At 43.5% G+C, this 27,858-nt stretch overlaps 1 protein-coding gene across 3 annotated transcripts in view; it reads left to right on the forward strand.

Moving 5' to 3' along the window:
* The first annotated feature begins 9,491 nt into the window (after positions 1-9,491).
* TRABD (TraB domain containing) overlaps positions 9,492-27,858 on the forward strand; it is a 31,111-nt gene continuing 12,744 nt past the window's right edge. Inside the window, exons 1-5 of one of the 3 annotated variants that reach the window (XM_059472887.1) lie at positions 9,492-9,550; positions 21,403-21,465; positions 23,589-23,667; positions 26,327-26,493; positions 27,358-27,498. In XM_059472887.1, the coding sequence (XP_059328870.1) occupies positions 21,442-21,465; positions 23,589-23,667; positions 26,327-26,493; positions 27,358-27,498 (411 nt within the window). In that variant the 5' untranslated portion in view covers positions 9,492-9,550; positions 21,403-21,441. Of the gene's footprint in view, positions 9,551-18,414; positions 18,506-21,402; positions 21,466-23,588; positions 23,668-25,558; positions 26,190-26,326; positions 26,494-27,357; positions 27,499-27,858 lie in introns of those variants that run through there. The other 2 variants (XM_059472888.1, XM_059472889.1) reach the window with 2 other exon arrangements.

Here is a 27,858-nt window from a genome sequence, read left to right on the forward strand (position 1 = left end):
ATTTTAGGAACTCAGGTGTGTAATCTCTGCTATATATCAGTTTGCTATTAATAGCAATGATCGGAGATTCTTTGAATTAATGATTTACTTCTAATGTGTTTTTTAACCTTAAAATAGAGCACAAAATTTAATTTTAGCTGTACCTTCACTGTAACTAGAGGAAAATATGATCCATGCCTTGAGCAAGTCTCTCAAGGCAAAATTCATTGCACTTTCCACTGACCCCACAGAAAGTTATTATATGCTAGACATCAGATACATTTCAACACTAGTATATCCAAATAGCATGCAGGCTAGGTTGGTGGTAATGTGTCAAAATACCATGTCAAAGGAATAAAAAAAAAGTAAATCTTTAAACTTTTCAGGGAGCAATGGGAGAACAAGATAAGATTAAACATTGGCAAATTTTACACTTAATTTTAAAATATTTGAACATATTTCTACTAATTCTCTGTTCCCACGTGTTGTATTAGGAGCTGAGGGTATTAAACATTTCACATGTGGGATCTGTGTCATGTGCATAGTGACAGCAGTTCAGTGTACTTGCAAGTCATCATTCATATAACACTTATCAATACAGATTTCCATACTTGAGATTTACAAGATCTGCAGCAAGAAAGATTTCTTCCACTCTTCACTTGGTTGGTGTAATTTTGTATCACCTTTGCGGGTTTGAAAGTTAATGACCTTATTTCTTTATAGCCCCTTTTCCTGTCTCATCTTAAACAAATGCCATGATACTAAATGTGGAGTAGCCAATCCAAAACAGAGTAAACTGGGGTATCACATTGCATAGAACAACCACTTCTCTGTTTAATTTTATCACAATAGTGGGGGCTTCCAGTTCATAAATGCTGATGCAAGGGAGAAGACTGTTCCTCTGGATGCATAAAACAGACCCCAATACACCATGTATTTTATTTTGTTATGTAATCAATGGACAGTAGACTTTCTAGTGATATTCTAAGTGTAGCTTTATGGAATGAACAGCTGTCAGTACTGATTATATAAAAAAGATATAATGCACACAACCTGATGTATAGAGGTGATCTATATATTGCCTATAATGTGCTTTTATCAAAAAATACCTATCAGTAATCCCTTGCTTCCTACTGGTGCTTGGCACAAGGTTAATGGGGAAAAGGAATATTTGGTTACCAGCAAGGTTCATGCTTTCTATGTCCCTGGGTGAGGGACTGGGAAATCTCATGGATAATTGCACAGCTGAAGCATTTAGCAGAAAACAGATGTCCAGTGCAAAGGCAGGTACCTGCTGATTCCTACCTGCACACATATCCTCTTTGTCTCTGCCGTGCCTCTGTGTTTTGGCAGATCTTGCCATCACAGGAGAGGACAAGGTGACCACACACAGTGTGTGGGCTGGTGAAAGAGCAGCACACTTATCCTGGGGTCACTCAAACCCATGTCCTTGCTGAGGTGACTGGTTATGGTTTTTCTGTAACACAACAACAGTACAACAGCAGGGGTTTTTCCAAGCCTTGGGGCCTGGATCCATGTTCTTTTACAGCTTCCTTGAATTGCTCACATGAAGCAATTTCCTTGTGCTGTCCTCAAGCAAGCATTGCTCTTGCCTGCTGTAAAGGTCAGGAAAGGCTTATTCAAAGGAAACAGCCTGTGTGCAAACAACACCCCACACTGGCTTCATTGCTTTAGTCAGGACAATCATTTGTCAGCCTGCAGTCCTTCTCTGATACTCAGATATGAAGGATCTTGTTTTGTTCTCTTAAGAAGATAAAATCTTAAGTATTCTTACCATAATTTTGTATTAAAAATGCCTGTTACATTATTAATTCTATAGCTTGTCTGTAGACAGTAAAGCATTAATCAGCATTGCAGAAACATGAGAACTACAAGAAGTTTTCTTACAGTTTCCCATAGGAAGAATTGCTGAAAACTTTATTCTTTTATTTTTGTGACACATTTTTCATGTACTTTTAAAGTTATGATCTTCATGGGATCGTGAGGGGAAAATCCTGCTTAACTAACTTAATTTTCCTTTATGACAAAGTCACCCATCTAGCTGACCAAGGGAAGACAGCAGATGTGGGATTCTCTTTATTTTGGCAAAGCTTTCAATAGTCTCTCACAGTATCCTTCTGGACAAAATGCCCAGCACACACAGCTGGATGTGTCCATAATACATGAACAGTATGATTTTATACTGTTGTAGTTTGGATTTCTTTTCTCAAGAAAAGCAACCAATTTAAGCAGTAACCTGTCTGGGAACTATTCAGGTTTTCAGATGGAGAAATTTTGTTGCAGGGCACTGGTAGCCCTTAAGCAAGTAGCTTGGGAAGTTATTGCTGTTAATTCCTATATTCTCACCAGAGATGGAGGGACAGATTACAAGAGTGCTTCTAGGCAACTGTCATGGCAGGTAGGATTGATTTGCATAATCCCTCTCAAGTTCACTAGGGGCACTAAACTCTGATTGAAGGGCAATAACTCTTTAAACTGCTCCACCAGGGCCACAAGGGCAGGTGAGCAGAAGCTGTTCACTGTGACCATGTGTCACAGCACGTGCCACAGTTGAGACAGCCACAGTACACAGAGTATCACCATGCAATTTCAGAGGGCTTTAAGCATTCACCCATACAAAGTAACACTATACCTCATCAGAAAGCTTTCAGCATCTGCCCATACAGAGCAACATCACAGCAGAAGGCTTCAAGTGTCTGCTGTCCTTGTTCTTTAGCCCAATATTTTATAGTCTTCCTGCATTACACCTGTGTGTCCTTTGGTGTTGGTCAGTGCACTGTGGGCACTCCATGTCTCATTGCTGTCAATGCTGCTCACCTGCCTTTCACAGCTGTAGCGCATCAGGGATGGGGCTCTGCCACAGCTGCACTCCCAATTACCACAAACTGTGTACCTCCAATCATGAGGTAATTTTATTCTTCATTTTTCTTCCTAATAGAGTCCTTTTCAAACTTGTCTGCATTTCAGCAGTAAGTTGTCCACCTTCTTAGAAATCTTGAGGATGTTTCCTTCCTTCTCTTCACTCTTATCTTTAGGTGTATGGCCCAGGATTTTTTGCAGAAAGTTTGAACATATTTAATTTCTTGGAAATCCCACCTCTTTGTTTCAAGGTCCATTAGAGGACACAGGCACGGGAATTGACTTTTTGACTCAAATCCTTGAGAGGCAATTGAATATTCTGATATGTAGTAGGTATAATTTTGGATTTTAGGTTCTGATTCTGCATTGTACAACTACTACCTACTACTGAAACATGTACACATGAACATAATGTAACAATACGGTGCCCTAATGATTTTATTAGCAACTTAATTATTTTTTCAGGAGAAAGGCATTATGAAGGGACCTTTCATGTGTTAAGCACTTTCTTCATCTAATCTATGAAGGTAAAAGCAGCTGGGGTTTGTGAATCACAGTATTTCTAGATATTAGTAAGAAAGGGATTGTAATCATGTAACAGGGTTGATTTATCTTTTAATTGAATTACATAATTGAACTAATACAATACTAATGGTGTTGAGGCTTTCCATCTTTAGCCACTCACAGCAAGCTCCTGGAGCCAGTGGCCAGGTCCTGTAGCCACTGAAGCAAGAGAGAACTTTGCCAGAGACTTCAGTTGTGCAAGTCCTCAAATGAATGTCCTCAAGTGAATGCAAGTGAACATAAGGAGTCTTACAGCTCATGCAAATAGGGGAGCTGATGAGTGGGCAAGTTGATTACAGCACTTTCACTGATTCCACATATGGATGCAGTATGTGGGAAAATGTTTGCACCACCTGCTCAAATTAACTTGCTGTTCTTTGCTTAGAAAGATCCCCTGGGGAATCAGTGGAGAGCAGAAAGCACCCAGCTCTTTCAATCCCTAGTTCAATTTGTTGTAGGAGAAGCTGTTACTGTATATGTATGCCCCAAGGGTTTTGAGAATAGAGGAATTTAAGAGAAAAAAATCCCATTGCCAAACCAGGGTTTTCAGTACAACTTTAACCAAGTATCTGGACCCCTCATTCTATTTATTGTGTCCACATGTCACATTGACATAAGCAGTGATTTTCAGTGCTTCATTAACTGGTCTTTATCTTCAACTCATTTGTTTACTTATTTGCAGGGATTACAACCAAAGCCTCCCGTAATGCCATACAGCTTCCAAATCTGAGGCAGACAAGTGTGCATTATGGATTGCAAACTGGCATTAGCCCAGATTTTCTGCTCTGTAGCTCTAATCCAGTCTGTTATTAGTTGAAGGCAGCACCGTGCAATTTAATTGTTCATGTGTAGGAACAAGACCACATATAATAGCTCTGTTGTGTCTCCTTGTCTTCCAAAGCTTATGGGGGTTAGGTTTTGTTGTGAGACTTGTGTTTACCTCTGGTGAACAGAAAGATTAATTTGTGCAATCCTCAGCTTCCTCACAGAGGTACATCTGTGTACAATCTGTTTTGCCTTCTTTTCCAGCCTTTCCTGTAGAGAAGCAGTGGCTAATTTGCCTCATGGACAAGGAAAGCCCAGAGCCAGTGTCTCACACCCACCTTGCTGTCACAGCAATGCCATGTTTCTCCACATGCCTCCCACAAGAACGATCTCACAAAGAGCTCTGTGCCGATGCAGCTTCTGTATCAAAGCTGTGTTACCCACAAGCGCTAGGAATGCCTCTGCAATGCACTGTGCTCTGCAGGTCTGCTACAAATCTAATGGAAAGAGGGAGAGCAGGGGGTGGGGATGATGCAGAGGAAGAACAAAGGAGCTGGAGCCTTTCCACCCCTTCTGCCATCAGCACCATCCTCCTCCTCATGCTCGCTGTGGACTGCACAGCAGCCTGTGCCCATGCTGCAGTCACCAGCACAGAAGCTAGGGCTGGACCCGGGCTATTGAAGCCTTGCTCACAGTCATCAGCTTCCCTTCACAGCAACCACTCATGATGAACTGTCCCCACACCTCACACAAGTTTTAAGGGAAAACTGTAAAGTCTAGAGACAGTTGAAGTAGTCCTGTGTGTGGTTGGGTTCTTCTGATTTACCAAATCAGCTTTGTTGGAGCCAACTCTAGCCACATACAGCAGCTCCATCGCAGAGGCAGTGTAGGAGGAACATCTCCTAGACCTTCCCAGCCGCAGGAGCAGATACACCGGTGCACGGAGGGCACTGGGTCTGGGTGGCACTGGGTCTGGGTGGCACTCCTGACATGGCAGGCAGCCATCCCTGTGCTTCCCGAGTGACACAACAGCCGTATCCCTCCTGGGCGCAGAGAAGCGCTCTCTAACTTCCCTCTTAGCATTTTAGATGACGCTGTTTAGGAGCAACGTGAATTCAGACCATACTCCCGATCCGAGGGAGTGAAGCACGCTGGAGGTGGCCCTCGGGGGCTTTTCTGAGCCGTAACATGCAGCGAGTGAGCTCGAAATGACGGAACCACGCATCTCCTCCAGGGAGGACGGTCAAAGAAATTCCGCGAAGCTGCTAGTCACTCTACCTGTCGTCTTCTGCTTCGCAGTCGGAGATGCATGGTGTCTCCCAGCAAAGAAGACTGAGGGAGGGTGCGGGGCTGGGGCGGCTCTGGGGGCCGCAGCATCCCCGAGGGGCGCTGACGGAGCGCGGCCGCCAGGGGGCGGCGCAGCCCCGCGGGACCGGCCGGGCCCAGCCCCGCCGTGTCCCCGCCCCCTGCTCCCTTCCCTTCCCTCTGTTCCCTTCCTTCTGTTCCCTTCCCTTCCCTCTGTTCCCTTCCCTCTGCTCCCCACCCTCTCCTCCCCGCCGCTGCCCCAGCGCGCCCGTGACACGCTCCCGCCGGTATCCCGACGAGCCATGGTCACGGCACCCCCGCCTTGCTCCCAGGCTGGAAACGCCGGAGGTGGCGGGGAAGGATCCTGCTGATCTGGGGAGCGCTCAGCAGTGCTGGGTCCAGGTGAGTTTTCCAGGCAGTGTGCAGTACCGACCCCAGCCAAGTATCCATGAGGATGGGACTCACGGAGAAAATCTTAAGGCTCACTAATCTGGAGAAGGCAAGAGAAGGCGTGACAATGTTTAAACAGCTGAAGGCTGCTACAAAGGGAAAGTTGTCCTCCAGTCCCACAGAGCATCAGCTACTGGGCTCGAATACAGGCAAACACCAGTTTAGGTCAGATGCTTGAATAACGTTTCTAATGCTCAAGGTTTTTTGTTTTGTGTGGTAGTGGTGATTTTTTCTTTATTACCAGTTCTTAAAAACCTGTCGTGATCTGGACAGACATATGGCCATCCAGGAAACAGCCTGGAACCTTCCCTGGCAATCTGCTCAGGCGCTGATTCAAATGTTGCACTGGGTCTCTATTTGCTACACACTAGAGATCACTGAAGACAATCCAGCTCTTCTGGCAGATGTCACCGTTACTCCTTTCAATTCTTCAGAAACCTTATGTAAAAATAACTTGTTAAGAAAGAGAAAGAAGAAGGCAGAGTGGATGGAAGATGAAGGCAGAAGGGAGGGAAGAAAAGAAGGAAAGAGAGGAAGGGAGGGCAGGCAGAAGTGCACTTAACTTCCCCTCCTCGTTCCTAGTCCTGGAAATCCCAAAAATTGCTGGAAATTCTTATGCATAAGAACAGTGGCATGTTCATGAGGAGCCTTTCTGGCTCCTTACACAACAAACTTACTTCAGATATACCGTGCTGTGGCTGGTAACCATTCCATGAGGATCAGTTTCAGTATAAAAAATAAGTGCATTTTAAGTAGAATTGAAAGAATGAAGAAATCTGGGAATCTCTACCAGCCCTCTCTTCACTACTGGTATTTGCCATTGATCTCAAAACAATCGCACATCAACAGTAACATTTAAAGAAGATATTCAATGTATTAAATGTTAAGAACACGATTTACATGTCACATTAGGCTTCTCAGAAGACACAAGTGACTCATCTTGCAATTGCTAATTAATGGAGTATTAAATTACCACAACTCTCTCATTCATTACTCAGAGCAGAACACAATTTACAGTCATGCAGGCTCTTGCAGAGACACCGCAGTTGTCAGAGGGATCCCTGGCACAGTCCTGGCTCAAGGGAACCTCTCTGACCTCCTGCTGGCAGAGGTCCTTGCTTTTGATAAACTTCCTCCCATTTCAGCGCTCCCTCTCCACTTTCAGAGGTGCTGTGCACCACAAGCAAAGCTGAAAAGGCACAGGCAGAATCTCCAGCCACATTGTTTCGTGTCAGTAGAGACTTGCATCTTACTTTAATCCTTGTAAAGGCATGTTCAGCCAGCACAGCTCTTGCTGAGCCAGCAAAGGAAACGCTGCCTGAAGTATACACAAAAGTACCGACACTGTTGACATAATCAGGGTGCAGCATCACAAGCTAAAATAAAATCAGGCCAGCAAAGGTTCACTATTCCCAAAAGCACAGGGCTTGTCAATCAGATCAGATCAGGTGAGGCATTTCCTGCAGGCTAAGGCAGTGCTCCCATGCTCTGACCAAAGAATCATTGAACTTTTGCATCTGGGAAGCTTGGGAAGAGATTCTGTCAAGGGGCTCACAGAGTTTGAACAAAACACCATTGGTGGGGTAGTAGGAGGAGCTGCAGTCAAAAAAATACTGAGCTGTCACTCAGTATCAGTATCAGCTTGAACCAAACACATGACACTGCAAATAGCTGGGGCTTGAGTCTAAGCCTGGCACACACTGATAGCTGAGCAAATCTGAGGATAAAATCTGTGATCAGCAGTGTAAGGGACCCTACTGCAACTTGATATTCAGGCTGCGAAGCATAAGGGCCTCTCGTGCTGCTTAGCCAATGTTCACAGGGCTTTACCTGCTACAGGACAGGCCTGGGGAAGATCTGGCACCACAGAAAGCCTGTGGCTGGGCAAGGCTGATGGCTGGAAAAGGTGGGATTAGAAGCAGACTCAGAAGCAAGGAGCTGTGGTGTCAGGGGGAGCAGCTGCATCTGGGGCTGATGTCCTTGGATGCCAATAAAGCCATCAGGCACGCTCCTCAAAAGCATCAATCAACTTGTTCTGATCTAACAGAGTGTCCCATCTTTCTTGGTGGCCTTCACTCACCAGTTGTGGGGAAAAAAAAAAGTCTTTGGAATCAGTGTACAGCTCTGGATTAAAATGCCCAAAGTGATTTTTTTTTCCTTTTATGTCAGACATTGGATGGTTCTTCCTCAGAACTGAAGGTCTGTGTAGCTTGCACCTTATTTGATTCATTCACACGTGAAATGCCTGGTCTGGGCTTTTATAGCAAGTTGAAACAGGAAGTAAAACTCCCAACTGTCTCAACATGTCTGGACTTGATTTCCACATACCACATAGTTGCAAAGCTCAGCCTAATCCTTAACTAACTCAGGGTGTGAAGTAAGAAAAAAAAAGAAAACAAACCTTCACATCCGTTCAAATAAAACTGTATTTAGACAACAAATGTGTGCTCAGACTAAATGGGTGTTGAGCCATACTGTCACTGAACTGTGACTTATCAGAAACAGAACAGAGAAACAGGAAAAGGATAGAGACAATTCCAGGACACAACCAGTTGTTATAATCAGCTCTTGACACATCTTTCTGAAAACAAATATTTTCTTGATCAGTAAAATATTTTTATGTGTCAGCCTAGTAATTTGGAGTATCACCAAATGCCCCTTGTACTTAGAGAGGTGGCGTAACACAGATTATTCATGTTTTGTGGGAGAAACATTTAACTCTTCCAGCAGGAAAGACTCATTGCAAGAGAGAAAGCGAAGGGCCAGAACAGCAGTGGCCAGCAGGGCTGCACATCGAGGAAGTAATGGGTGAATTCAGAGATGACGTCGTTTGGAGAGTGATATCCCTGCGATTTCAGCCCCAGACCCCAGGCGTGTTTTCACATGGACACCCCTGCAGTCCCACCCCTGAGGGCTCTCCCTTACTCCTTACAGCCGCACACATTTCATGCCCAGGGCTCCAAGGACGGCCCCAGCAGGCACGGACACCTGGGCAGCGCTGCGGGCTCCCAGGCCAGGGCTTGAAGGTCGCTGCCTAGCCGGACCGCCTGCACCGAGCCGGGCTGGGCCGAGAGCGGCCGGCGCGGCCGCAGGGTTGATCCCCAGTACAGAGAGAAGCAGCCTCAGAGAGAGACGTGGCCAATTCCTGCCAGAGGGGCCCCCGCCCCACACGGAAGCTGAAGGCACCCGTTGATGGCACCCCGCCCGCTCCGCTCCGGGGCTCCCGCAGAAATCCGGAGAGCCCCTGGCGGTCCCTCCGCCGGCACGGATCCGAGCGGCCGCTGGGCCCGGCCCGGACACGGGGCCGCGCAGCTCCGGCCCGCAGCGGAGCGGCCGCCGGCGGAGGAGCCACGCGGGGCGAGCGAGGGAGGAGGGGCCGGCGGCGGGGGCCCCGGCTGCCCTGGCGCGCTGGGAGCTGTAGTCCGCTGCCGCCCGCTACCGCGCGACCGGGAGTGGAGGAGGACTACAGCGCCCAGGGTGCCCCGCGGTGGCCCCGCCCCGCGCTGACTCGTGCAGCACGTTGTCCGGCTAACGCGCCCCGCGCCCGCTCCGCCCGCAGCGCCCCGGCCAGCGGCGGGTCCGCCGCTCCCATCGCCCAGCACGGCAGGTCAGCGGGGACGGGGGGCGGCCGCGCTGCCGAGTCCCTCCGGGCCGGGGGGCGGCGGGGCCGTGCTGGGGCCGACCCCGGTCGTGGTGGGCGCGTGCAAGGGGAAGCGGATGGGGGCTGCCGCGGTTCTCCCGGTGCCCCGCAGGAGGGGAGGGGGCCGCGAGCGGCGCGGCCGTGTCGCCTCGCTGTTCGCCCTCGGCACGCACCCGGCCCTGCCCCGCCAGGTGCCGGCCCGGAGGTGCTGCCGGGCAGCGGCCGCTCTGGCGGGCAGGGAGGTGGCCGGGGCGCGGCGGCCCTGCTCGCTCCCGTCGGTGGAAGCGCTCCCCGGGCCTGGCGAGAGAGTTGCAGCCGGGGCTGCTCCGGCGCTGCCCCGCCGGTGACCCCGCGGGCGGCGGGACCGAGGGGCCTCTCCTCGCGAGCTCCGCCTCGCAGCGGGCGGGCTGAGGCCATCGGCCCCGCTCGAGGGGCGACAGGAGGCCGGTGCCGGTGCCCGGGGCGGCCCGCGAGGAGGCCCCGCGCTGCCCTGCCCTGTGCTGTGCTGTGCTGCCGACCGGGGAGCTGCGGCTGGGCAGGAAACTTGGGGGGAAATGCGGCTCTGGGGCCGGTTGTAAGGTGTCTTCAGCTCCTTCGTTATGGCTGTTCACTGGTTTGGGGGTTCACGGACGTGGCACAACGCTCCTGGTCCAGGTGTTGGGTGATAAGAGCGTGGGATTTGTTTGGTTCTGGCGGAAAACTGCGGAAAAGCCGAGACTCACAGTTTTTCTTTTTTTTTTTTTTTTTTTTTTTTTTTTTTTTCTGGTTTCTAAACAGTTGTGTCTTTTTTTGAATTCACCTCTGAAAATAGTTCAAATTAACCTAGCTCTTGAACATAACTCGTGTCACAGGCATAGCCTGGGCTCTTCTCTTGAAGAAAATACATTTTCTGATGCAGATGTCCATATTACAGAGGTATTTAATTTTGCTAGCTTTCTGGAAGAAAAAGAGTATTTTTCTTTGGTAAAACTTTGGAGGAAGTTGCAACTGGTGGGTTGGAAAAGTGAGAGAACGAGATGGTCTTTTACAAGTTAGATGCTGTTTTGCAAATGTGGTGGTGACAATACTAGTCTTAAAAAATACCCAGGGTGTCTGGAATGACACTTCTCCATTTTGTAGAGTTGTGTATCTGTGCAACTGCTGTCCACCTAAATAATGGAAGTATTCCTTCTTAGAAAGCTAACAGAGTCAAGCAAAAAAATTTTAAAAACCCAAACCAAACAGATTCCAGAGGTTTCTCATTTGTATTTTAGTAGGGAATAGACCTTACACAGTAGGGGGAAAACGTATCCATTTAATTATTCTAAGCTAAATGAGTTTAATATTGGGGTTGTGGCTGTGCACTGCTGTTGGTGGCAGTAGACTTTAAAGATTCAGTAACTTGAATTGACTATTCTATTGTAAATTTCAGTTTTAGGTTGCTTATTGTAAATGTCAGTCCTCACAGTGTCTGGCACTCTGGCATCTTAACTGTACACCACTTGGATATTGTGTAGCTTGAAGAGTTAGATTGATTTTTCAGTAAATTCTTTCTTCCATATGGTAAAAATGATGAAACACTGCTGCTGCTGCCACCAAAACTGTGAATGAACCACGTGGTATTGCCGTCTATTTGTGGGAGAGTCATACGAGTGCTTTTTTTTAAAAGAATACTTTTTGGAAAGCATCTTCTTGTTCCTTATTTGCTATTCAGGAAAAGTGCAGAGAGAGATTTGGGGCAGTCTTTGAAAATGTAGAAATGAGAGCAGGCCAGAGATAAGTGTGCTCCAGATTTAATGGGAGTGGTGTGTAACTGTGTCTGTCTGAAGTGATATCACAGCATGTGCTTTGCCAGCCAGTGCCAGTAGGAAAGAAGGATTCTGTAGCTCTCCCTGTCCGGTGGGGAGTCAGGACACGGGCTGTCTTTCATAGATGATTTAGTACAAAATCTGACCAATATATTCTCTTGGTGATAATTGTTACTAGATTAGAAACATATTTGCAAATACCTATGTGACTTGAATCTGAGATCAGACCTTCAGTTATTGAATGCTTTTTTAAAGGCCCATTCAATTTCAGATGGTTTGAACATGTTAGTTAATACTGCAGTTCTGTATTTGAACTTAAAACTTTTGTAGTGAAAACTCTTTTTTCCCTTTCTAATAAAGGACTAGGGGAACATAACTTTAATATTAAACCACAGTTTATGGATTTGTATGAAAACCTACATGCACTCAGTGACAAGTTCTCTTCCTGTACGCTTCTTTTTCTCATAATAAAAAAAAAGGTAGGGGAGCTCTTTTCTACTCCTGCCTCCTTCCTTCCCTTGCCTTTAGTCGACCTGTCTTGCAGTTTTGATTGAAATCACTGAGGGATGCAGGATCTTAGCATGTCCCCATGCAAGAATTTAAATGTCCTGATGACCCTGCCTATCAAGCACTGCACTGGAGCTCCAGGAGTGTATCTTCCAGTGCGTAAGCCCTTCAGGCTGTCTGCTGAATAACTCTGTCTCTATTGATAGTGCAACGTCCTGCTCTTATGTTGAGAGTGTGTCTATCTCAGGAAGGGTGTGCACGCTTTTGAGAGAGAGCAGGAGCCTACAGCATGGCTGAACAACAGCACCATGACTGCTGGTGGAATGGAAGAAAGTGTCCAATCACCTGTGTGCTGCTGCATCAGGAGATGCTGGGCCTGCCTTGCTAGGGTGCATATCTTGCATCTTGCGCTGGTAGCTGTCCTTCAGAAGGACAGCCAGACAGCCGGTTACAGTGTAGCCTGGAAAGAAGGCCTGTGTGTGAGGAGCTGGGATCAGGAGTTGTTGAGGGATTTTCTCATTTCTTGGGAGGGCAGCAGATAGTCATGGAAATAGAGGTGTTTTGTGTGTGTGTATATATATATATACAGTGTGGCCAGCTGTAACAGAGATGTCACCCTTCCCCTGTACTCAGCACTGGTGAGGCAGCACCTTGAGTGCTGTGTCCAGTTCTGGCCCCTCAGTTTGGGAAGGACGTTGAGACACTGAAGCGCGTCCAGAGGAGGCCACGAGGCTGGAGAGGGGCTTGGAACACAAACCCTGTGAGGAATGACTGAGGGAGCTGGGGGTGTTAGTCTGGAGAAAAGGAGGCTCAGGGGTGACCTCATCACTGTCTGCAATTCCCTGAAAGGTGGCTGTAGCCAGGTGGGGTTGGTCTCTTTCTCCAGGCAGCAGCTGACAGAATGAGAGGACACAGTCTCAAGCAGTGCCAAGGGAAATAGAGGTTGGATAATAGGAAAACGTTTTTCATGGAAAGAGTGATAAAGTTCTGGAATAGCCTGCCCAGGGAGATGGTGGAGTCGCTGTCCCTGGATGTGTTTAAAAAAAGAGTGGATATGGCACTCAGTGTTGTGGTTTAGTTGAGGTGTTAGGGCATGGGTTGGACTCAATGATCTTTAAGGTCTCTTCCAACCTAGTAATTCCGTGAATATACTGAATTTGTTAGGTGCAGAGTCTTTTACAGGTTAAATGAGTGGCTCAACAGCTGGATGAACTTGGAAGTAGAACAGCTTTCCTGTGAGTGTGTCAACAGTACTGAATTGTTAGTGTTATCATGGGGCTTCTGTGACTGCAGGCTGGAATTTGCTACCCTGGAGCTTTCTTTCTGAGGAGTTTTTCTTCAGTTCTCTGCCACAATAGAGCTGTATTTCTTTACTTGTTGCCAGAAGATGGGCTCATGTCATATAACTGCTTTCAGCTTTGTGTTCACATAATGATTTTGAAAGCTTGTTCACAGATAGTGTTTGGAGAGTAGGATGAAAGGGACAAGCAAAAGAACACTAGTGATAAATAATGTGCTGGGCAGTTGGGCAAAATTATTTGTCCTCTGAAATCCCAATTTTAGCAGCATAAGGATCATGTTTCAGAATGTTTATAACAAGAGTGAATGTGTCTGCTGGTACTTTTGAGATGCAGCAGACAGCCATTGACGCCACAGAATTTCTTCACTTGTTTCCTTTGCTTGCTGCTTGTAGGTAATGAACAGAGTGGAAGAGCTGCTTCTTGTAGAACTCCATACACGTGCAGCAGCTGTGCTATTTCCCTGCTGTTCTGCTTGGGAGTGTTTTGCAGAGGATTTTCCAAAACCAGAAGTATCACTTTGTTCATAGCTTTATGTGGCCCAGAGGGAGATGTACTGATAGCTTACCCTGAGCAGCTGGATACAGGAAAGTCAATAAAATTATTTTGGTTCTAGATCTTTGCTGAATTCACATAATTCACATTGGAATGCAATAGGAAGGTGACTTGAATAGATGTGTAGGGTCTAAAAAAATGCCAGTTTCTGAGTGCCTGTCCAGGCTTGAGCCACATCACTGTGGTCTTTCTGTCCCATGTTTCTAAATTTAGCAGTATATTTGTAACCTCTGCAACCTCTTAAAAGAGTAAGGATTTGGGCTAATGTTTGTTCATAAATCTGCAAGGCAGTGCATTAGCATCCTGATTCACCTCATACCTCACTCATTTCATCAAGTAGCCCCAGTCAGTGTAATTAGCAATAACTTGTAAAACCACAGAGCATATGAGAATGCCATCTTGTCTTTCACCCATAAATGTGTTTTTAGTGTCCCAGGCCACATATGCTCATGTTTCAACACTTCCTTTCAAGCAAAATGAATGTAGTTGTCTTTGACTTTGATGTTTTAACTACCAAAGCCTGCAAATGGACATTGACCCTAGTGTGCAGGTACCTGAGTTTAGGCTGCATGTGTCTGCACAGTTCCTTTTGCAGGAAAACCTCATTGATGCTCAGAGGGTAAAAATATGCATTTTGAAATTTGTGAACTTCTGAGTCGTGAGAAACCAGAGCCACGCTCTACAACCATCTGTGATTACAGAACCAGTTGCTCAGTTGAGTTTCAAAGGCGTGGGTTTGTGTCAAAGAGATAACATGCAATATGTGGAGTAGGTCACCTTGGTGATAATTTTGAAATACATTCCAATTTCTGAATTTGTGGCTGTTACATTAATTGGTAGACAGGTCTCCACAGATGCACCCTTCTGAGTATGAACAGGCTATCAACAGAGTAGACACCATTTGGAGCTGATGATTGTTTGTAAACATTTGTGAGATTTCTGTGCATAAGTATGGAAAAAACCTCATCTATCTTAAATACTCTGTTTATGTTGCAGAGTATGAGACTTCAGAGGTTATCTGTTATTTTGGTTTTGCCTTCTTAGTAGGTTAAATGTTAAGCATGGAAGGTGCTTTGTTAGGTATTTCAGCAGTAAGTAAAGAATGCAGCAGTTTGTCAGTGGGAGAAAAGTTTGGTCTGTATCTTCTGAAGTACTGATATGCCTCTTTTGTTTACATAAAATAAGTGATCCTGTTAAAAGGTGGCAGTATTCAAATGAGATGTGCTTATGCAGTGCATAATATGAATGTAAAGTGTACAGACTATACCAGCTAAATCAAATATCCATTGCTAGTGAAACTGCAGGTTTAGAGGATGAAAGGAGCACAGCACTCTTAATGCACATAGGTGCAGGTAAGTTTTTATTGCTGCATCTCAAGCCAAGCTGTGTTGGAAGCTGTGTTCTGGCCAGGGATACTGGTGTTAGAGGACTTGCACACAAGTCTGTTTGTGACATAGTCTTTTGTGTGTGCTTGTGACTTATGTCCAGTGCAGGGCAGTTTTGGCTCAGTTGTTGCCTGACCTATGTGAGGTGTGCTATATTCTCACTGGAGGATTCCCACCTTGTTGTTCAACACCTTGCTCTAAAATTCAGTCCTCAGCCTATCTCTTGTCTTTCCCACAGCAACTTCAGAGGAACAAGGATGGGTGGTGGTGCCTTGTTACTAGGAGGAAGTGATGTCCTGTGGGGTGTGTGAGGATCCTAGAAGGACCAATGATTAAAAAGAAAGGAAAATTCAGATTGCAAAATTGAAATGCTTTGAAAGTTCCATGAGCCTTCTAACTACTTATTTGGCTACCAGAAGTCAGATTTGTAGGCGTATTTAAGCATTCATATACCTCAGTTACTTATTTGTAAGCAGGAATGTATGTACAATCCTATCTCAGAGGCTACAGGATTAACACACTGATATTAACACTTTGATTAACACAAGAGATGTGGGTACTTGCTGCAATGTTAGTGAATACTGTAGCTATCAAAAGCACTAATAGATAAATTGAGATTTGTTTGTTAAGGAGATCAAACAGAAATTTTTGCCTGTTCCTTTCAATAAAAGGTGGAACAAGCTGTAGTTTGGTGACTCCTTTTCTAGTGTCTTTACTAGCTATTCTGATGTGTGTGCAGCACATTGAAAATACAGAGCATATTATAAGACTATGGACAACTTTTATTTCCCTCTTACAGTGTCAACATGTTGAGGAAACAAAGTGCTGCTTCTGAATTTCTGTATAGCTGAGAAGGAGGAAAACATCCAATAAAAATCTTGTTAAAAAGTAGCTGACTATGTTGTTTTATAGATAGGAGCCTGAGAGGTTTTTGAGAGCTTTTTTATCGATTCAGTTGAATCACTGTCTGAAGGAAGCAAATTTAGACAAGACATTAAGGGAACAAGTTTAGCCCTACTGTAGGAGGATACTGTAATGAACTGTGTGGTGTTTGAATTTTCTCACTGAAATTAAACAGGAAAGGGCCTTTTGTTCTTTAACTTGCCTTGCTAGAAGCTGATTTGTGAGTGCGTGTATCTCTTGTGTTCTCGAGACTGCAAGCTAGGAGAGTTTCAGATGCCTAAATATGAAGCTGGAACCGAAACACTTTGGTTGACTAAGGCTATAAAAATGAGTTCATGAGAAGATTTTGTGCAAGGAAGTTCTGCTGAAGCTGGTTTATGTTAGGAAAACTGGAGGGCTGATGTGAAATAGCATGGCAGGGAGTTCTTTCTGCCTCTGCTCTGTCAGCATGTGCAGGGAAAGCATTGCTAGAAGATGTTGAACTTTTCTGTGTGTTCCTTTCTGAACTTGCTGTTTTGGGGGAAAGAGAATAATGCCCATGTGCATGGGAAAAATACAGCCCCTCTTTGGCAGTACTTTTCTCAGTAGCAATGGCTGTCCTGTGTGTGCTGTAGGAGCAAAAAGAGCTTGAGAGGAAATGTGTGCCTATCAGTAGAGATGAGTAATGGCTATATTCTAGGTTTGCAGTTTATTTGGTGGTCTCAAAAACTCCTGTTTGGTTCCGAGGTATTTTAAGAGTTGGCAAAAGGGCTTCGTTTTTTCACATATGTATGTATAAACAACAGTTTTTAATGGCCCAGTGAATGGCAGGTCCCCTCAGACTAACAAAGATACAATAAGCACAAGAATTCCATTTGCCTGGGAAAAAGGTGTTTGAGGTGGAGATTCAATCATCATTCAATCATCAATCACCCCTCCTTGTTTCTTCTAGCTCCAGGAATTTTCTTGGTAGTACTCCAACCGGGAGAATGAATCCCTGATTCAGACAGTCTCCTGGCAGATAAGAGAACAGAAATTCTTCCTAATCTCTGATCTTTATGAGTGCCTAAAAGCTGAGTCTCCCAGTGCATCTGAAAGAAGTGCACTGTCATGTCTGAGATTTTCAGTGTATGATATGTCTCACAAGGGGCTCTTCCAGGCCTTTGAAGTAGCTGGAGGAGGGGAATTTGATTGGTTTCACATGTTCATGCCAAATCTCATGGTAAGTAGAACTTGAGGTTATGAGATACTGCAGTGTACATATTATGGAACACTGTAAATAATTGTCTGAACAGTTTTTTTGCCTGTGGCTTTTCAGCTTGGGATTGAATTTCCTTCTGTTCCCTGGCAAGTTCTGCAGACCGCCTCTTTTTCACAAGCACCTCATCTAATCTTAGTGATCTTTTTCTCCTGGAGGAGCAGTGCTATGTGTTGCACTTTTGAATGATTGTGAGACTCTTCCCTGCTTGCCAAAATAGTTTAAAATTCACCTATGGGCGAACAAGCACAAACAAATTAGATGCCTTGTCACCTTGTGTCATTTCTTTAGGAAAGTAAACTTAAAAAAAGAAAAAAAGCCCATAACACAGGTTAGAAAATTAAACTCCAAGAAATTTTGAAATGCATGGATGTAAATTGTTCAAATGATGCCAGAATTTGATCTGAATTGGCCCCTCTTCTTACTATTGGACATTGTGAAAGGCAGTGCATACGCATTTGTGCACTTCAGTTGGTTATCTGTGTAACAGCAAGGTACATTTGGTGTTCTCTCAGAGGCTTCAAATTATATTGCAAATATCATAGCACTCACATACCTTGTGTGAATACACAGAAGTACAAGGATAGTGTCTTTCATGTGGATGAACTAGATCAGCCTGGAGTCCAAGGTATTTGACTAATTCCTAAATATATGGACTTTTGCCAGTGCTGCTGAGGAGGATGCTGCTAGCTGAGTACCCAGCCTTGCCTGTACTCTAGTGAGTCTAGAACAAGACCTCTGCATGGAAAATTTCAGCTCCAATGTAACTTGAGCAGATCTAAGCACCTGAAAACAAGGGCATAAAATCCTGGATTGGAAGGGATCTTCATCTAGTTCCAACCTTCCTGCAGCTGACAGAAGCTCCTGTAACTAGACCAGGTTGCTCCAAGCTCCATTCAGACTGGCTTTGAACTCTCACAGGGGTAGGGCATCCACAGCCTCTTTGGGCCAGCTCTTGCAGTGCCTCACCACCCTCACAGCAAAGAATTTTTTTCCTGATATCTAATTTGAATCTACTGTCTTTCAGTTTGAAGCCATTCCCTCATGTTATGTTACTACAGCTCTTGTAAAATGTCCCTTTCTATGGTTTTTGTAGGCTCCCTTCAGGTACTGGAAGGCTGCAATTAGGTCACCCCAAAGCCTTCTCTTTCCCAGGCTGAACAAACACAATTGTCTCAACCTTTCCTTGCAGGAGAGGTGCTCTGGCCATCTTACCATCATGGTGGCTTCCTCTGGACTCAGTCCAACAGGTCAGTATCCTTCCCTTGCTGGAGACCCCAGAGTTGGACCCAGCACTGCAGGTGGGGTGTCACCAGAGCAGAGGGACAGCATCACTTCGCTCTCCTGCTGGCCACGCTGCTTTGGATGCAGGCCAGGACACAGCTGCCTTTCTGTGCTGCAGGTGCACATGGCCAGGTTGTGTCCAGCCTCTCATCCACCTGCACCCCCAGGTTCTCCTCAGCAGGGCTGTTCTCAGTCCCTTCATCCCCAGCCTGTATTGATAATGGGACATTGCCCCAACTCAGTGCAGTACCTTGTACTTATTAAAACTCATGAGATTCCCATGGACCCACTTGTCCTAAAGGAGAAAGGTGGCAGACTTGCCTGTCATTGTGGCTGCTCATTCTCTCATCTGGCCATGGAAGTATTGTTCCATGGATTCCCTGGACCTGAAAACTGCAGTGAAACAGTGAGCTGGAAACAGCTTGTTTTCTCCAAAGGTATAGGTCAGTTAAAAACTGGTGTGAGTTACCTTGAGTAAACTTCAAAGATCTCTCCCCCAACCCCACCAGTATCAGACATATAATTTAGTTTGTAGTGAAAATGGGATGATATTTTCTAAAATGTCACTTGGTGGGAAAAAATACCATGTAGTGCTTCTGTAAAGTTTTTTTTAAACAAAACTTGCACTTCATTAGTTTGAAAAGTAGTCTGTAGATAAGAGACATATTTTCAAATGCCAGCAGACCTTAATCAAGTGTAGAACTTTAGGTTGTATTTAGGGCCAGCTGATTCACTGACAGAAAAACTCTGTGGTATTTTGCACACAAACCAGTTGAGAACCAAGCCTAGAGCTGAGCATCAGAGTATTGGTACACTGAGGGATGCTGTAGTTGAACAAGTATTTTCTTAAAGGGCAGTTGGTTTCAGCATCTCTGCTTCATGCTGTTCCTCAAGTTTTGGTGCTGCAGTTCTTCCTGCAGCTGTTTAATCATGTGAACTAAAAATGCCTTGGTAGAGTAGGGGGGAAAAGTGGTGTTTTTTTAAACTGAGCCTGCTTTCCAGTGTGGTTTACTGTCTAAGCCAAGTAGTCAAGCCAGTCTGTCAAGACACAGGACAGGATAAAAAGAGGTACTGAGTTTACTTAACCCCACAACAGAGAGACTGTCTGGAATGAGGTTTCTGTGGGCTGGTGTGTCCCAGTCAGGTTGCAGGTGTCAAGGCAGGGCTTTCCTTCTGCTGTACTGCTTTAGATCCGTCCACGCTCGTAAATTGGGGAAATACTGAAGCAGAAGAGCAGTTCAGCTTCACCTGCCATTTCAGCTTACTCTGACATCCAGATTTCCTTGACTTGACTCCTTGGAAGGCAGGAAGGTCCTCATTTTAAAATTTTGCCTTGTAGCACAACAACTGGAGTGCTTCTGTTGCCTATGCAGACTTGCATGTTTTTGAATCGTTTGTTTTAATGAACCTCTTGGACTGTGTGCAGTGTGTATTTTTTTGTTTTAATGAGGTATTCGCCTTGCAGCTCAGGAGTTGTGTCTGTATCTGTTACCTGCTCAAGCTGTGGGAATCTGTTTGGTTTCATGGGGATTTTGCTCTAGAGACCATGCAGAAGCCAGGGTTTTGGCCACTCTTCTTTTTTCTTGCCCAGCCTGCAGCTGTGATCCCAGTTTGCTGGCTGACCATGAGCAGTGGATAGCCAGAAGGCACAAAATCCTGAAATCCCTCTGCTGCATGATGGGAGATGTGCCAGTGGACAGAATTACACTCACTTGCTTTATACTGCCCAGGCAAATGCTCTTTTAAAGAAACATATTTTAAGCAAAGCTAGAAAGTAAAATGGCTTTCTAGAAACCAGAATGCAGAGCACTGATCCAACTGCAGGAGACTTTTGTATTTGGGGAAGGGAGAGGCTTGCCATTGCCATCCCATTTGTGTGCTGAAGTGTGCTGTCACCCAAGTGCCAGCCAGCTTTTCTCCAGCCTCATCTGGGCAGGAGCCAGACTTGTCTGTCCATTCCTCAGAGCGGGGCTGCAAATGTATTCCATGAATAAGTTGTTCAGGAGTGCTCTCTCTCTATTTAATAAAATAAAACAAAACACTGATCACATATACTGTGAAATAGCTCAAATGGAGGTAGCACAAAACACTGCAGTAAAGAAGCAGCACTTTTTTGAAGTGCTTCAGTATTAGTGATGGCAGTGAGAAGAAGCAGAATGAGCTCTAGTCATGCATCCAGTGTCTTGTGTAGCCACCTCAGGGTACCACCCAAGTCCAATCACAGCACTCTGCCAGCGTCACGGAGAACTTGGACTTTTAAGATTCCTTCATCCCTATTGTTAAACTAAAACATGGAAACCATTCAGTAAGGGTTTGAAAACCCAGTTTCACGGGTTTGTCACACAGATACTAGCTGACCTTCTAACCCTGGCATATTTATAAATATATGTGGTCACATGATGCAGATAAAACAACATGTATGACTATAGTTGAATATTAAGATTGTGACTGCTCTCATATTCTGTGCAGCAGTAAAATACTAGAAATATAGATGATTCCTAGAATCTGCCTAAAAACTGTCTTGATGTAGTTAATATGAACTAGACAGAACTACTGACTGAGTTGAGTGAGATTTTTGCTGTTGCAGAAACCGTTCTCTGGCTTGAGCCACCTCAAGAACCATACTGAAACAGGCTGGTTTTACCTGGGGGAGTTGCTGTTGGTTTGTTCTGGTTCTCTTAATGGCAGTAGAGTTGAAGAGGTGACATTTGTGCCTCTTCACTTTGCTGCTTTTATTACTCAACCTTTATTAGGGACCGTAGAGACATATAGATATTTTTTTTCCCTGGACAATTCTTGAGCAGATATTCTGGATCATGCCAATAATTTTTAATTCTCTCCCATTTGTTTTTGCTTCTTGCAGTTCTTGTGTGGTTGGTGAAAATAAGCCTACGCTGCAGGAATGCAAGAGGAGCAACAGCCTGAGGTAGGGCTTGGAGATGAAGTTTGTATCTCAGTACAATTGCAGGGAAGATCAAGAGTAAATCAGCCAGGTTCTTCCACTTATTTTGAGCAAATTCTGCAAAGTCTTAAGACTGAGAATGCCAGTGTGAGACCCCTTTTAAAATGGGAATGGAGAGCTGAATGCTATTTTTCTTAATACATTTAGGTTCTTTTCAGGTTCTCTTTCCCTCCAGTTGCAAAAGCTAAAATGGATCTTTTCTATTATTCTACTTGCAAGTGAGGAATTGCATAAAATTGCTTAACCTATGAGATTAAACCTTTAGGAGGAAAAAGGTTTTGTGAGTAAATTACAGAAATTGATTATATACAAATAATCTCATTGTACATGGCTGAAGTTCCTTGCCACATTAAACTGAGATTCTTTTTCTATCCTTTCTCTTCCTTTCCTTCTTCTTTCATATCCATGTATTTCAAAACCTTTTTCTGGTATAATAGGTGAAACTCAGGAAATTTTTATTTTATGAAGTATAAGATTGTCAGTTCTTTTGTCCTGTTAATAGAAAAAAGGACAACAGATTCCTAACATGGTGGCTTAGTGCTGTGCTCATTGCAGTGTTGTGATGACAAAGCCAGCACAAGTGATAGGATTAATTCCATATGTTACAGATGGATAAATTTTTCCAAAATATTGTTGTGACTAGACTTAACATATGCAAGCAGTAGTCAAGCCATATGTTGTGATCAAAGGCTGAGCTGGTGTTAAATTAGATTTGTGAATGTAATTGCAATTTGCAGTGTAATTGCAGTTTGCAGTTGTCAATGAATAGACTTCTGCTTTGTAGTGAAAGGATGATGTGTTGCTGTGACTATTTTAAACTTTGCATTATAAAGCTGTTGTACATTTTGGGTTTAGTCCATGAAATGTATCATAAATTTTTCCTTGCCTTCAGTGGGGCCACGGTAAGACTCAGGATTTATTTTCTCAAAATTCCTGTTTGGCATTATGGAAAATAATTACTCTTATAGAAAGCTCTTAACATTTGGGTGTGCTTTGTACAGTCTTGCTTTAAACCTTACCAGGTTAAGTGCAAAGTACATAAACCAGTCATTTTAGCTAAAAAGCTGATATGCATCAGGAGAGGTTGGCTGCCTGCTTGCTGACTCATTAATATTGTCTTTCATTTGGAAAGTACTTAAACAGTGATGGATTCTCATCCTGTCTCTAATTTTTTGACTTGGTGTTGTTCAGAAATTCCAAATTCTTCCAATAATCATCCTCATTAAACTTTGAATTAAGGTAGTTGCCTAAAGGTAGTTTATAATTTAGCTTTCCCTTACTTCTGAGTCTTTTCTGGACTAACTGTGCCTCTCTTGCTTGAATGACATTGGCTGAATAACTGGAATTATTTAAATACTATGCACGGGTTATAAAACTTGCTATTTAATTAAAAATCAGAAAGGTTTTGTTAGCCAAAGACCTGTATCACATACTTCTAGGGATAATATTGAAGAGTCAGTCTTTGTGAATCTTTTCAATTGCCTTCTGTTCCTTTAGAGAGCAGAGCTCTGCAGGTGCCTTGTATCTTTGATTTCTGATAGGTATAAAGTCAACATGTGCATGAATTTTGTAAGATTTGATGTGCATATTGTGTAATTGCCTTATTCCAAGAAATAGTTGGCCTGACTTTTCTAGAATGGATGTGTTTAGTCTTGTGAGTACTGATTAACTTTGTCAGACTCCTGACAGACTAATGCTGACTGGTAGTTGAGTCAAATGGTATAAAATAATCAGTGCACATTTTAGTTTTCAACACAAAGTGCTGTAGTAGCTGTAGTACTGTAGTAATGTTAGGGATAAATTTGTTATTTTTATCCAGAATCCCATTTATTTTAAAACTCTGTATCAGGTATAAATCTTATCTCTTAAAATAGGCATGAAGTAGTCCATTTTTATCTATCTCATACTCAGGCAGCTAGGAAAAAATAGTTGTAAAATCACAGATATTTTGAATTGTGACACTGCTTAAATTATTTACTTGCTTGAATATTATTGGTAGGTACAAATTGAGTAAACTCACAAAGGGAAAGATGTATTGAAACATTTCATTATAATTCCCAGCCTCCTTTTGAATTTGTTTCATACAGGCTGCTGCAGATCCAATGTCGTCCTCTGATGCACCAGGAGATGGCCCAAAGGGAGCACCAAGTATATCACAGAATATCTGTATGTTTCTGGTTGGGCTGGGGAGGGTGATCTTACTGGAAGGGGTATTCAACTAAATGTCCTTGCCTTTGCCTTACCTAAAAAGGACAGGGCTGCTGGCAAAAAAAGGAGATGCTAATGAAGACATGGCTGATTTAATCTGTTCTTGATTTGTTTCAGGGCCCAGTTGTGTAAATCAAATTGAGAAAGAGCAATGACATGTAGATTGTCAGTTTGCTGATCCCATACTTTCAAAAGTAAATATTTTTAGATTTAATAGGTACACTCAGCTATTGTTTTAAGCTTAGCTATTGCTTTCAGAGCCAGTGATGCATGAGTATATGTTTGCTTTGACAGTCTGGCATCTAGTGATACAATGGTGATGAGTTGTCCCACATAGAAAGCTTTGCCCATGCTAGCATGATAATGTTTTGGCAAGACTGCAGGATGTGGCAAGTATTCCAACCAAAACTGTCTTGTGAAGCCCGGGAAGAGTATCTTTTCTTACCTGTTATTGGCAGGCTCAGATAATGACAGGCATTTCTCAAGAGGAAAAAAACAAAGGCTTCTTAGGATTTGCTTTATCTGTATTGATACACTGTTATTATATTAGTGTATCCGGTGCTGATTTGTAACAATGGGAGCATTCAGATTGTGCTTTCTGGCAAATAATAGGCTCTGAACCACCTTAGGGAAAATTAGTGTGTAACAATAACACTGCTGAATAATTCCTAGGGATCTCAGCTTTCATGGGAGCAAACACAGCTTTGACTAAAGCTATGCAGACCTAAAGAAGCAGATTAATTTTTTATGTGGCTTTTTTTCCAGGTATAGAAGTTGGTTCAATAAAAAACATAGCTGCTCCTGAAGATGTTTTCCTTAATTGTGTTCTTAAATTATAACACCTGGTGCTGTACCACTATCACATTTTTTCTTCACATGAAACATTATTCAGTCCAGTACTGAGTATATGTGTGAGGTGAAAGCTTGAAAAGTAAATAGAAATTACACCCTTTAAGGATTACCAAATGTGTAGAAACCACTTTCAGTTGGGGGAATCTGAATCATAAATGGCTCTAGGCTAGGAAAGTATTTGAGGCAGGTATTACACACACTTCCCCATGTGTTAGGTTCTCCATGAGGCATCCACTTTTGACCATAGTGGGTGGTGGGATATTTGCTTAGGTGGGTTTTTGTTCATCTGCTATGGCTGCTTTTATAATTATGTGACTGAGAGGGCTACAAATGCAACAGTCTTACCTCTACTTCCTTTTTCAGTCATGCTTTTCTTACCTTCTCCTCAGCATCACCATCTGTTTTGGCAGCAACATTTTCATAGCTCAGACAGTACTGATTGCATCACACCATGTTCTTGGGTATTGACCATGAAGTAGCAGGTTGCTCAAATGCTAAGAAGAATATTGAAGAGTTGCTTTTGGTTTTTGGGTTTGGGTTTTCTCTTTTGTTTGTTTGGTTTTCTCCTAATTTGGTGGGATTTTTGTTTGGTTGGTTTCGGTTTAGGGTTGTTGTTTTTTTTTTTTTTTTTTTTTACATAAAGTCTTACAAGATTAGTCTTTGTGGGACACAGCTGGGGCCAGAGCCACACAGCTAAACCAGATTCAGAAAGTGAATGTGTGGTAGGAGGCTGTAATTTATCTGCATCTTTGACATCCTGCCTACAAACTGTTCACTAATCTTTTTTTTTTTTTTTTTTTTTTTTGTTCCCCTGGGCTTATGATCCTATTCCAGGCTTCTGGAGACCACTTGAGACTTCTGCTAACTTGTGCAGCAGCTTGCCAGAGAAAGAGAGTTGGTTGGAAACAAAACTCTGCTTTCCTGCTTGATATTTTTTTCCCTAAGATGCATTACAGCTTTAAGATGACTCATTCAAAACAACTTTAATTTCTCATTGATAAAGAGTTTAAAGAGTTAAAGCTTCTGTGTCTCAGTCAATGAGGCTACCTGGCAATGAGCATCTGTGACAAAGCTGATAGATCCTCCTGTTTTCCCTCCAGGAAGCTTGACATAGAGAAGCTAAATTCACTTTGTACCATTTTGATCTTAAATAGTTGTTGAATCTAGGGAAGAATGAATGAATTCCTGACCTAAATATCTCTTGAGGTTTAATTTTCCTTTGTGTACTGATCCCTGGTGTGTTAATCCCAGAAAAGGCTAAGGTTGGTACTGTAGGTATCCTATATGTGCCAATATGTGGAGGTGACTTTGCCATCATATTCTCACCAGTGTCCATGTGTTGCTATGGTTTATATAGATAAGAATCCCAAAATGGAACACTTTGGGTTTAGAATTTAAAAAATGCTTTTTTTTTTTTTTCTTTTTCTCTAATTTAGTGTATATCTTTTCTAAGTATTCTTTGCTTCTCTGTCCACCTCACCTGCCACACAGCTTCTCTCTTTCCCTTACTGAACTGCGTGGACAACCTGTCCCAGTGTCCACAGGGTAGGAAACCTGGACTGAGACCCATGCTTGGAGGCAGCCTCTCCAGTGATGGCACTCTCAATGATGTAGCTTCAGAATTGAATGTAAGATTACAGTGGTAAATCAATGGCCTTTTAGCTCTGCTCTGCTGTTTAGTGGCGACATTTTTATTTTCTGTCTCTACTTACCTGCACTTTATATCATGTGTGCTTTTCTTTTCTGTTTTTCTTTACATTTATAGCTGATGCAGATGCATTTAAAATCCTCCTGGAGATGAAGCTGAAGAAGAGGCAGAAAAGGCCTGCTTTACCAAACACTGTGACTGAGCTTAATACTGAGGATGGTTCTAAAGTGTATGTGGTTGGAACAGCCCACTTCAGTGACAGCAGCAAAAAGGATGTAGTAAAGGTAAATACTCAGTGTGAGCCCTTCATCAGCATCTTTATAATGTTTCAGTTTAGCACTAAGTAGAATGAAGTCCAGCTCTCTGACTTGGTTCTGTGCTGTAACCTTCAGGCTGTTTTTTGTAATTGGCTATTGGAGGGCCAACAGCACTATGGGATGAGAAGTAGACATTTACAGTAATAATTTTTCATGCAATACATTGGTCTCCCAGCTCAAATATTTTTATTTGCCCTTCAATAAAAAAGGCAGATACAGCATCAGTGTTGAAAGTAGAAATCTCACTAGTGAAGCTTACAGTGCCTTGGTACTATTTGGCTATAAAACCATCCTGCACAGCAATTGGATTCCATTCTCAAGCTGCAAATAGGTCTGAAGTCCTAGTGCAAGTAGGAACTATTTCATATGGTACCTCCTGCAAACTCTGCAGTTTAGACTGCCTTTATTCAGGAGGTAGAGGGGGAGAAATCTTGTAAGAAGCAGGGTTGCAGGGTTGACAGTTCTGGCACAAAGTGTATTCTGTCTCAGATGGAAAAATACCACAGAAAACAGTCAAATGAATTTTGTGAATGTGAAGAGTTTAACCTGAAGTGTTTCTTCCCTGCTCCCCTCCCCAGCACAGTATGTTCACCATTATCCTGTCCCAAAGCATCCAGTAACTAAGACATTTTGCTGTCACCTTCCTTAACATTTTTATCAATGCATAGTTATTTGGAGAACTCTTATTTACTATTCTGCTTTTTTTTTTTTTAGTTTAAAATTATTATTGGAATGTGATTTTAAGGTCCTGTCTCTATTTAAAATGTTGATATTGGCTGCAATTCTGTTTATTCCTTTCTAAAGCAGTATAAATAAATTCATCTTTTTCAGACAATACAAGAAGTGCAGCCTGATGTAGTTGTGGTGGAACTGTGCCAGTACAGAGTTTCTATGTTAAAAATGGATGAAAAGACATTACTAAAAGAAGCCAAAGAAATAAATCTGGAAAAACTTCAACAAGCTATAAAACAGGTATGATTCCTACAGTGAGAATTAAAGGTTTGTGTTGAGAACAATTTGTCAGATTGCAATCAAAACCAGTGCTCCCACCAGCTGGCCACCTAACACTGTTGATGTAGGTGAGAGTACTATTAAAGTGGCAAATCTAGGTTTGGGTGTTATTTCTGTTTTCAGATGGAGCATTGAGGGCTTTCTTTTCACAAGGGGATTGGTTGGGCAAATTGTTGACCTTGACAGGAGTCCTCCTGCATTTAACAGCTGCTCCATTTGCAGGACACAGGTCTAACTTTGCAATTGCAATGCTCTGCTAATATATTTAAATGTTATTATTATTCCTGCAATCTGCATCTGCATAACAACTATTAAAGAGCA

The sequence above is a fragment of the Ammospiza nelsoni genome, chromosome 5 (genome assembly GCF_027579445.1).
Source record: "Ammospiza nelsoni isolate bAmmNel1 chromosome 5, bAmmNel1.pri, whole genome shotgun sequence".
Classification (NCBI taxonomy): domain Eukaryota; kingdom Metazoa; phylum Chordata; class Aves; order Passeriformes; family Passerellidae; genus Ammospiza; species Ammospiza nelsoni.